At 41.1% G+C, this 12147-nt stretch overlaps 1 protein-coding gene across 29 annotated transcripts in view; it reads left to right on the forward strand.

The window, feature by feature from the left end:
- Nucleotides 1-12147, forward strand: part of Erc2 (ELKS/RAB6-interacting/CAST family member 2) — a 1049338-nt gene that overhangs the window by 717612 nt on the left and 319579 nt on the right. Inside the window, exon 18 of one of the 29 annotated variants that reach the window (XM_087182365.1) lies at nt 8303-8447. The exons of the other annotated variants lie outside the window; for them this stretch is intronic. Coding sequence (XP_087038491.1) covers nt 8303-8384 — 82 coding nt within the window. The 3' untranslated portion in view covers nt 8385-8447. The remainder of the gene's footprint in view (nt 1-8302; nt 8448-12147) is intronic. 29 annotated transcript variants of the gene reach the window in all.

Raw genomic sequence — 12147 nt, forward strand, 5'->3', positions numbered from 1 at the left:
AAAGTGCTGTGGGGGTCCTCAGAATCCTCAACATAAATAATCATTCCACCCAGGCTGATTTTTGGCAAAATGTCAAAAAATTCATTGCCTTTTATATCAGTTAAAATCAACTAACTGTTTTAGCACGCAGATCCAAATCTGTATAACTGATGAAACATACTAGAGTTTGTTTCTTGCTTATATAGGAGTTCATTTTTTTACTCCCATAAATAATATAAGGAAGACCAAGTTAGTAGGCATCTCTACTCCCACATAACTGTTCTGGCACCCACAAAGATAGAAGGTTGTCCATCTTCAAATTCTGGCTTCATTACCACTTGTTTATTATACCCAGGTGTTAGAAGGTAAGAGAGCCTGGAAAGTCATGGGTGTGGCTAAATTATGCCCCTCCCCAATTTATATATTGAAGTTCTAACTCCCCCTACCTCAGAATGTGACTGTATTTGGAGGTAAGGCCTTAAAGATGTAGGTTAAAATGGGCCCCTTAGAGTGGGGCCAATCTGACTGGTGTTCTTGTACAAAGAGGAAGTTTGGACACACTGCAGTAGCAGGGGTATATGTACACAAAGATAAGGTCATAGCAAAAAGGTGCCCATCTACAAGCCAAAGAAAGACCTCATAGGGCCGGGGATTTAGCTCAGTGGTTCCGCTGCCTGCCTTGCAAGCAGAAGGACCCAAGTTCGGTCCCCAGTACCAAAAAAGAAAGAAAGAAAGACCTCGTAAAAACCAAACCTGCTGACACCTTGATCTTAAACTTCTAGCTTCCAGAAGTATGAGAAAATAAATTTCTTTTGTTTGAGCTTCCTGGGCTGTGATATTTTGTTATGGCAGCCTGAACAGATTGATACAAATGGGAACTTAAGGACTGTCCTGGAAGTGGTACACATTATTTTCACTCATGCTTCATTAAACAGAGATTAGTCATATGGCTCCCTAAGCACAATGTGGTCTGGAAAGTGAAAGCTAGCTGCATACCAGGAAGAAGATAAAGTGAGTTTAGTAAATAGTCCAGTTTAAAGTCTGCCACACCTTTTGCCCCTTGATTTTTATTGGAGATACTCACGTGTGGGCCCAGAGGAAACTTCTCCGTCAGTGGCTCCCTTTTCCAGTCCTGTCAGAGCTCCCCCTTTGGTTGGAGGTGAATGGATGAGTACATCAAAGGCAAAGGAAAGGTGAAGCTACATTATGTGGGACAGCTCCTGGCCACGTGCCCTGAACCAACCAACTCCTGGTTGTTGGAAGGGAGGAAAGGCAGAAAGAAGAAAGACACATAAAACTGAGAAGGCCAAGAGGAACAACCATCTACATTGTCCAGAACACAAATTGGGAGAATTGTTTCAAAAGAAACTCCATTACTTGCAACACTGTGAAGTAGGTTTTTCTCTCAAGGCTAACCTATATATAAAAAAGTATACAGAAACGTGGACACCTTGAGGAATTTTATACAAACAGCTGACCCATGAAACTAGCATCCACCTTATGGAATAGAAGACCAGCTCTGCAGTAGCTCGTCTTACACCTTTTCCATCACCACACCCCCACAGAGAATCTCGCTGCAGACTTCTGGTCCTGTAGATTAGGGCCTATTGAACTTGGAGCAAAAGAGATCGTATCGTATCACATGTACTGCTTTGTGTCCGGTTTCTTTGACTCAACATTATGTTTATGAGATTCATCTTTGTTGTGTGTATCTATTGGTTCTTATTACTGTGTAGTATTTCATTGTATATCATCATTCATTTATCTGATCCCCTCTTGATGGGCATTTGGGTTGTTACCAGTTTGAGGCCATTACAGATATTTTCAGTTTTAATACATATTGCAAGATAGTTTACACAGTGGTTGTACCAAGCGTTTATTTTTTATTCCATTTCTTCATCCCTTTCTGTCCCACTCTCAAACTGTAATTCCTGCCATATGCCGATGGCTGTCGTGCTGATCCTCAAGACACGAAGCAGTCCAGACTTTTCTTTCGGGTGCCTCCTTCAAATCTTCTGTGTGTCCTCTTTGTCAGCATTTGTCTGTCATTTGTCTCATTCATTTAGGGCTTTTTTTTTAAACCTAAAATAAATCAGTTCCAAAGTAGGTTATGAATTATTCTACTAGTCAGTACAGTGCAGTTGATAGAAACTCAACATACAGTAAGTGGCTTGAGGGAATTAGCCCTCATAATGAAGAGGAAGTACAGGGAGGCACAGTGCTCAGATAGGGTCATCACAGTCCTGTCCTTCCTGTCATTCATCAGCCCTTTTCCTTCTACGGAATGGCTTTCTTTTCTTCTATTAGGGCCAAGTTTTCTCTGTGCAGTTTCATAACACCCCCAAATTCCTTTCACCTCTAACTGTGCCCCACTGGGGTTACAGGCATATATCTGAACCAATCCCTTGTTTTGGGGCTCACCAGAAGGAGGAAGGTGCACTCAAATGAGCCAAGCTGAGTAAGTACCCACCCCAAGGCAAGGAGGAGAGAAACCCAGGCTCAAGATGTTTACTGGCGAGGCATGGTGTGAAGGATACTGGGCCAACAAAAACAAGAGTGTGCACTATGAAGACAGACGATATACTCCCTCTGGGATTTCCAAAGGACATTGCATATGGTCCAGCTTGAATGATGGGAATTTAAAGTCCAGGGACAAGTGAACTCTCCAAGGTCACTTGGTCACTCAGATAGGTGACTGCCCATAACTAGCTTTCTTTTGATACCAGCTCAATTACAGTGGGCATAAAATATCTTTCAAATGGACCTGGTTTGGATCTGCTAATTCTATGCAAAGAGACCAAATGACTCCTTCACACCCTTTAAATGGGAATGAGAGGCACTGCAAGAAGGCACTGATGAGGGACCTGACCCGACCTCATCAGTGTAATCAAGATGATACTGGCAAGGCCCTGTCTGATTGGTAAATGAAGGGAGAGAGGAAGGGGTTTACAGTGGCAATTCTGAGCGGCACAGTGAGCATTAAAAATCACAACAAATCAAGAATAGCATAGTTGGGGATAAGAGCAAGTGATGAGGATGAAACAAACAATTAAGTATGCTCCCTGAGAGGGGCCCTGATTCCCTGCTTTATTGCTACCCATAGTAAGACACGATAATTTAAGGGTATAACAGGTGTTGGCTGTAAAGGACTGAGTTGAAGATTATGTTGTAACAGCATAAATTTCAGGAACAGGCCTCAAGTGTTGATTGATCTTAAATTCTTTGTGGAATAAGTGAAGATCTTAAAAGGAAATTATTTTGGATGACTATCAACATGCCAAAAGTTCTTAGATGACTAGCACTATGCCAAGTTCAGAATCTCTTGGATGACTGTACTATGCCAAGTTCAAATCTCAGGGCACTTTAAAATTTACTCTTGCAAGGCTTTCATAGACCAGTGGAATAAATGTCCAGCTATTCAATGAAATCTGTAAAGCAAAGGGGACTTTTACAGTGGAAATACCCTTAACGCTCTCTCAGAAAAAGAAAACATGTTTGAAGTTTGAAGTGAAGTCCTAGGAGACATGAAAGGAAAGATCATTCTCAAACCAACTCCATGTGCACACTGGCAGTGTGGTGTGAACACATCAGAGTGCACACATTTTCTCTCTGCCTTGCCACTTGGCAGCTATAGCCCCTTGGGCAAGATATGGGACTTCTTTAAGCCCCAGTCTGTGGTCTACTAATTATTATGAGATGTTTTCCACCATCAGATAGTCTCCATAAAGTGATTTGCACAGTGTGAGATACCTAGAATCTATGTTTTAGCTCTTATCATGTTCGTAAGTTCAGCATGAGACTAGAATGACCATCCACATGAAAACGTTAGCATATATACCAGGCTAGCTGTACTGATAATGACCTTCAAACTCATCAGGGGTTAGGTATCTTTTTGTCTTGGAGCTCTCTCAAGTTTTGTACATCCTTTAGGGAGCATTACTGTTAATCATCTGTGTCAGTCTGAGACCTTCATCCCAGTAAGAGCTAAATGTATAATTATGCTGTTAAAAGTATCACTAAAAGATGATAAAATATAGGTGGTGAGTTAGTACGGACATGGGACAGTGGAACTTGTCCCAGAAGCACTTGGTCCCCTCAACTAAGGATTCTTACCAAGCCCATTGCTATGCATTGGAGGGGCTGCCTGGAACTCAAGCATTGAGAATTACCTCCTTCACAGACTGCTGTGGCCTGTGAGATGGAATCTATTTGGGTTTTTCTAGGTGGGGAATAATTTTTGACTGTCCCATGGGATACTTATCCGTGCTGTTAAAGCAAGATGAGCAGCAGGAGATGCCATGGGGCTTTCTCTAGCGCTACTCAGTCCAGTCCTGCTCATTGGTTGCTGTGACTTCCCCTTTCGATCAGAAAGGATTCATTTTCAGAAGGCAAACTAATCCCTAGTGATGCCTTTTCCCTTTCCTTCACTTGTTCTCTAGCTCTTGCCCTCCTTCACTCCCTCACTCCCTTTGTATCTCTTGCCTTTTCTCCATCTCTTTCCTTCCCTCTTCACTTGCTCTTTCCTCTTTTTTTCCTCACATTAAGCAGCCAAGGAAATTTCTACATGAAAAACATTTACCTGGCACTTGTGCCAAGAAGGCTAGGTCCCTCTTCCTTATGTTGAAGCCTAACAGAGTGGCTGCATTACAGCACCCAGTGCTCCCTGAATTATTAAATGGATAGGCAACAAATGAACACCCATATTAACCATCCTGTGTAGATCTGACCTGCTAAACATATCCTTAAGTGGCTGATTCCATTTTCTCTTTTGAAAATTTTCTCATCTTGAGCAGCAAGGGAACTAGTGGTTGAAGCTAGCCCATCTGACTTTGAAATCTGGCTCATTATTTATAAGCCATATAATCTTGGGTGTGTTATTTCACTTTCCTTTGCCTCAATCTTCTTTAAAATGAGTATAGTTTGTTAAAAGCATTAGTTGAACACATACATACTTGCAGAATATTGTCAGATAGTGAGGATTCAGTAAGAGTTGTTATTAAATTTTTGAATATTATGACTTTAAGTATATGAGCTCACATGAGATAATTTATGTGAAAATGCTTTGTGGGAAACTCATAGCAATGTTAATAGAGAATTATTTTTCTTTCTCACTGAGTTGCTTTTGTGGTTGTATACAAATTTAATTCTGTAGTTCTCTGGTCCACTCCCAACTCAGAGCTAGTTTTACTTGAAATATTCAATGTCATAAGCCCAGAGCTTTTATTCCCATATGCCTCAGAGAATCCCATGGTTCTTCTTCCTTGTTCCTGATTTGCAGCTGCAATATCCAGAGAGAATCCCTAACTCCACCCTCTCTCTGTGAAGCTCCATTTCTAGATTCCAGATGCACACCTGACATATGCTCCTGGATGCCCACCATCCTGTTTTGTGAAGCTTGATATACACACAGCAGTCTACAGTAGACATTCTGTTAGATATGATCTGGAATCATTACCACCTTGTGAGCACGATTATCCACTTGCCCCCTAGAAATGAAGTGGAAATTGCTAATTACACCTGCAAGAGGCTAATTGGGATTCCACTGCATGCAGTCGAAATGCACCTGGAAATAATTAACTTCAGACACCCAAATTGTGCCCGCAAGAAAGGAGAGGAAGCTCTGGCTGAGACTCCAGCCCCTCTGAAATGGTTCATATTTCTCAGGTTTGCACTTGGACTCTTTGAACATCCAAAGGGCAGAGAAGGAGGATTCTGTACACAGCTGTGGAGTCTGGTGCAGCATTCCAAAGCAACACATGTCTTCCCAGTCCTAATATCATCGTTATCCAATAAAAGCTAGCCCACAAGTAGGGAAACAAAACTGGGCTCCAGAGCCTTTTCTTTCTATTTTCTCCATGTGTGGTAGAGAATTTCCACTCACCACATGTCACTCTATTATATCTACATGGAATCTGCAAAAACAAATATTGTAGTCCCTTTATATTTCAGTTGGTATTGCACAGGTCTTTCTCAGATTAAATAGTCAGAGGTCAGGAAAGTTGAGATGAACCATGGTTTTAAAACCATTGTGCAGCATGGATTTATTTATAAAGAGGTCTTTCATATATAGACTTGATTAAAAGCGGAGGATATTTGCTCAGCAGAGAGGAGAAAAATCATCATTATCTGATTTTCATGGAATTCAGTGGCTGCTAATCAAACCTGGGCCTGCATCTGGTTAAGACATACTTGGCACGGGCTCGTCACAAGTAGAGGTTTTGCCATGTCAAGGGGATCTTTCACTCAAAGCAGCGACCCATATTGGATTGAACAAACACATGAGTTTCTAATCGAGAACAATAGTTTAACAAACCACTTCCCAGGCCATTGAAAGAAAAATATGTGCCCATGGCAGTTCTGGCACCAAAAGATGTTTATTTGAATACATTTACTTCAAACCAAAGCCCTGAATGCCCAGCAGAGGGAGGACCATTAAAAGTTAATGAAAAAAAAAAAAAGAATTTCCATGGGGTGACCCATATTAGCTAGTACCCGTGCCAACCTTGAAGTGTACTCTGGTCTCTGAAAAAGCTGATCCCTTCCTGTGGGCCTGAGTGGACAGAGAGACACTTGAAAACTTGTGGAAGCAAATTGTGTATGTTAGCTTTGAAAAGCTTTCCAGTAGAAAATATTAAACCTGTTCCTTCTATGAATCCATAGGAAGCTTTTTGGCTGAACTGTTGCCAGAAAATGTATGTAGTGAGTTTTGAGACACTTTAATAATAAGACTCTCTTAACATTTTCTGACTACCAGGTTATGTGACTTATGTGACTCATGTGTCACCTGGCTTGTCACACTTAGCACATAGAGCACGTCTCTGAGATAGATCATGTTAATAGCTGCATCACACAGATTTGTTTTTTAAATGAAGCTGAGATGGTTTAGTCACTTACTAGGTAGTCCAACTGTTAAGTAACCAGCCAAAGTGTGAACCTAGATCTATCTGAGCCAGAGATCAGCTTCCATGTTCCTGTTTTTCCTTGGAAAGAAATATTTTTGTACTGTTGTACTGTGTGTGTTATAGAAATTTTATAATATTAACAGTCAATATTTAACCCAAAGCAAGGCTTATGTTGATACCATTCATTCTAGGCATAAAGGTTGAGAGTGCTATTTTTTAATTCTGATTTTTTAGGATTTATTTATTCTTTCCAAGTTCTTCTCTGTTCTGGTAACATGAAAGGTACTTCACCGTGCTTTTCCCCAGGGCAGGGACCAGTCTCATTCAGCTGTGTACCCCCAGCTCTGAGCATGAAGCTTAGCACACAGAATATATATTTCATGAATGTTACTGTAATGAATTGAAACATTTAGGGTATGGTCTCCTTCCAGGGCAGCTCTGGAAAGTCTTGGCAGTTTTGCCAAAGAAAAGAGGAATTCCACTTGACAGTCCCATCGTGCAGACCTTAAATCTTACTTATGATCTCCCAGAAGTGTGGTGCCCTGTGAAAGAGGTGGTGACAAGCAATCAGATGGCTGGCTCAAAGGTCAATAGGAGAGGCCAAGTCTAAGACTTTATCAGGTTAGAGCACTAGAAGGCAGTTCCTTCAGCTTAGCTGGAACTGTTATGTCCTCACTAGCTGGAAATTTGCCACTAGCAAAGAGCTGGAAAGTAGTAAGATCCAGTGATGATGTGACTAACATTTGTTGAGGGTTTATTGTGCTGCAGACATAGATCAAACCCCTTTATGGCCATTATTCCATTTGATCCTCACAATAGCCCATGAATTGATACTCAAAAATGGTCCATTTGACAGATGGGGAAACCAAGATTCAGAGAACTTAACTGCTTTGTTTTATAAGCCACTTACTTGTCTTAGTCTGTTTGTGCTTCTAGAACAGACTGAGTAGTTTATAAAGAACAGAGATTGTTTCTTACAGTTTCAGAGGCTGAGAAGTGAAAGATCTAGGGACTGACATCTGGTTGGGGCCTTCGTGCATCATTATGTCAAGGGAGAGAAATTGAGAGCACAACATGGACTTGGACTCGTCCTTTTCCTGGAGCACACTCCCTGAATAATGGTATTAACCCATGCATGAGGTGGAGCCCTCATTACCTAAACACTTTCCAGAAGGCCTCACCTCCCAAAACTGTTGTACTGGGGATTAAGTTTCCAATACATTCTTTTGGAGAGACACATTCATACCACTTGTGAATAAAGTAGTTAATGAAGTAGGTAAATTTAAAAGTTTTTTTTCCTCTAAGACTTAACTATACAATGATGTCTCAATTAAGGTTTGGCAATGCCTGACTTTTTTCTAAATATGTGAGGTGATCCAAAGATTTGGTTTTTGTTACTTGTTTTTGTTTTTATCTTGCAGTGCTGGGAATCTAACTCGGGGCCTCGGTGTCAAGTACCCCACCACTGAGCCATGTCCCCATCCCTCAAAGATATTTATATAACAACATCTCACTTATTTACAAACTGAAGTGCTTTCTTGAATGAGTATGCTGAGGTTGAACTGGGTAAGCTGAATGAATAAGCCCATCCCTGGGCTAAGTGCTCAAGAGTGTCCATGACACAAGTCAAAGCTAAGAGGAGACAGAAGGCTGCTCACCTTGCTGCTGGAAGGACAGAGTCATTTGGTCCTCAACACTCTTCATGTTGAATGTGAAACATGAAAAGCTGAGAAATGTTTGCAGCAGGGACCAGAGAAATATTTAAACAGGAATATTAATAGCACAGGGGGTTGTGAATATTTCTTGAATGAATGAATGAATTCCTAGGGCAAGAGAAATAGTAAACACACATTCTTAAGCATGAATAGAAACCCCATTTGAGAGATGAGATTTGAAGAATTCATCGCTCAGTAGTGCATAAGGTATCCTGGCAGGAGTATTCTGATGATTCTTGCCACGTAAGAGAAGGAAATACAGTATCTCATTTATGACTTTGTCTGTACTGTCATATGTGCCAGTCACCAGAAATGTTTTTAAGTCCCTTTAGTGTTTTGTATAAGGAATTTGCATCTGGAACTTCTGCCTACTCCTGACAACCTACATTCATCTCCTTCAGGCCCACTTTGCTTGGTTTGGGTAATGTTTTTCAATAAAATAGTTTCATAGAACAATTCAATTTATCCTTGCTATGAAAAACACTTCTTTTTGCAATCATAGCTTTTTCTGTGAGCTAATGTAGGATTTACATTGTCTTGAAACTTTGGGAATTATATGAGGAATGAGATTACAACTAATATAGGTATAATTGTCCCTTAACTAAGGAGCTAGTTCCTCCATAGAGTCACCTGCATCCTTGAAATATCTCTATGCATCAGGTTTTACTCTTGTTCTTTGGATTTATTACCATCAAGAGTTCTAGTGAATAAGAATAATGCTTGTGTCTATAATGTGGCTTTCACTTGAGAGGCTCACAGTGATTAAAGATGAGCATAATGATATGGTGAGAGGCCATGCAGATCAGTTTTGATTGGGCTCACACCTGCATTCATAAAGATGTGGCACTAGGAAATGCTAACTCTCAGAAGCATTAGGATGAAACAAGGCTCCAGTGGATGTTAAGTGAGTATGGATGGAGACCTGGTAGGTGGGAGGTATAGTAGAGAGACTTGGAAGACCTCTTCCATTCAATGCATGCCAAAAATTCTACTACTGGGAATGTACTGTTGAGAACCTAAACACTGCCTGTTGTCTGTAAGTCACCATCTAAAAGCATAACAATCCCAAAAGGTAATACTAGTCTCTGATTGCTTTCTGGAGAATTGTATTATTAGATTGCTTTCCTCTCCTAGAGGACAGACTCCAGCGGGGACGGAAATGTAGAAAGGCGAGAAGGGATGGAGAGTTACTGTCCCTGGCCAAGGGAGAACTGGTGGGTCAGAGTCACGGCTCTCTGATCTCAGAGAAGATAACTGGAGCAGGCTGTATCTGTTCTCCAGAGGCCCCTAGTTGGCTTGAGCCCTGTTCCTCATAGTGGAAACATATTCCTTAATGCATTGTATATAAGCTTCCTTCCCTTTCCGTGCTCACTTCTTGACTCCCTTACCAATTTTGGAGGGGATTGCCTCCCCAATTAAAGGCTTTCAGTCAAACTCTGTGTTAAGGTCTGCCACATCTGGGAAACCCCCTATGTTAGTGTTCTACTGCTGCCAGAATGCATTACCACAAATGCAGCAGCCTAACACATCACACATTTACTGTCTCCATTTCTGTAAATTAGAATTCTATTTGGATTCTCTGATCAGAATGCTTCTCAGCAGGCTGAAATTAAGCTATCATCTGGTACTGTCATTCTCATATAGAACTCGGGCTCCTTCTCCAAGCTCATTGGTGGTTGGCAGAGTTAATTTCCTTCTTGGGCTTTTCATTTGTCCCTCTCTCTCTCTTTAACATGGCTGTGTTTCAAATCTCTCTCACTTGCTTCCCTGCCACATCTCTCACTTCCTCTTCTACTTTTAAGGGTTCAGATGATTACACTGGGCTCACCAGAATAATCCAGGGTAATATGTCTATTTTAAGTTCAACTCATCAGTGACCTTACTTAAATCCTCAAAGTCCTTTTTGGCAGATAATATAACATATTCATGAATGTAAGACCAGGGAACAGAATTGCAGTTGTGGTAGCCAAGATTCTGCCTACCACATCCCACTAAGAGAGCAGATATCTGAGCAGATTGATTGGTAAATGGATATCTTTGCCATATTTAAACCCTAGCTGAGCTTGGGACCATTTGTTCTGTTCTTGTTTGTTTGTGTGTCCATTAGTTCAACAAATAATTTTTCAACAAACATTAGTAATGAATGTTCTATTTTAGACCTGGTGCCAGTATTTAAAGAGACTACCTTCTATAAGCTCATAGTCTAGTGGTGCAGACAGACTAAACAGCAGACAAAGCAGGTGGACTCTCCAGTGAAATGGCTGGACAGCTGCTACAGTTAAGGATCAAGAGTGCTAAGGACTCCAGAGGCTTCTGTCTGTGGTATCACAGGCGGAAGATACGACTAAAGAATGGAAAGGATTTAAGGAGTCTAAGGTACAGGGCAGTGAATGGGTTGGTCTTCTGGCCAAACATCATGGCTGCTTTAGACGTCTTTGCTGTCACTGTGTGGGGCCCGCTGAGTTCTAGCATGTGTTATTATGTTTGTGAGTATGACGGGGGAGAAAGCCAGGACAAGCGCTGTTGCGTGAGACGTGGAGATGAGTGATCAGAGCTGTATGTTATGCAGCTTTGTAACCAAGTAGCCCACGCTAACCACCCCACATGTATCTTACTTCGTTTGTATCAGTCAGTGCTTACTAGAGAAACAGATTTAATGCCAGATATACAATTATGTAAGAATTACAGGACTGGCGTACAATGGCCTTCCACAGTCAGGTGTAGAAAAGTGCAAAAGGTCTGTTGGTGCCCTGGAGATCCAAAGGATCAGTCGAAGGCCTAGAGCTCAGTGTAGTGTTCCATGTGAGTCTCTATCAGGAGGCTGAAGAATCTGTGTGGAAGGCTGAAGGTTCTTCACTTGAAGACTAAAGATTCTTTGCCAGAAGGCTGAAGGGTCTGTGCTGGAGGCTGAAGAGTCTATGCTGAAATCCAGGAGAGGATGTCCAAGGCGAAGACTGGAGCTCCTCTGAAGAAACAGAATGAGCCTTCCTTCCTGTTTCCCTTTTGTTCAATTCAGGGGACAAGTCTATTGGTTGGTGCCACTCATACCCAGGGTGGTCTTCTGTCTTCAGTAAATCCCTTCAGCTGCATTTGGAACCATGCTGATCCAATTTAGTTGGGTGTTTCTTAGTCAAGTTGACCCAATCAGTTAACTATCACAATGTCATGTAATTGCTTTTATAGAATAATTGCCCAACATCAGCTAACTTTTCTGTTTTATTATTTCATGCCCCACATGTGAATTTCAAAGAATTTTTTTTCTTAAGCCCTACTAGTACAGATCTAATTGAAAGAGAAGAGTATAAAATGTTATTTATGCTCCAAAAGACAAAAATAAAGTAATTGCAACGTAGTATAGCAAAAGCTCTTCAGTGTGGGAAACAAAATCTTGGCTTGATACCAGATCATATATGAATTCTCTGGCCATTTCAGGTTTACATTGTCTTGGTTTTCATGCCTCCAAAATTAACATACTACTACTACTAACTTGTTGAACATTAGAGGATTGTCATGAGACTCAAAAGGAGAAAATGTACATGAAATGATCCTGA

This window comes from Heterocephalus glaber, unplaced genomic scaffold, assembly GCF_053883595.1.
Source record: "Heterocephalus glaber isolate CG9 unplaced genomic scaffold, H.glaber_assembly_v1.0 deba00001472, whole genome shotgun sequence".
NCBI classification, from domain to species: Eukaryota; Metazoa; Chordata; class Mammalia; order Rodentia; family Bathyergidae; genus Heterocephalus; species Heterocephalus glaber.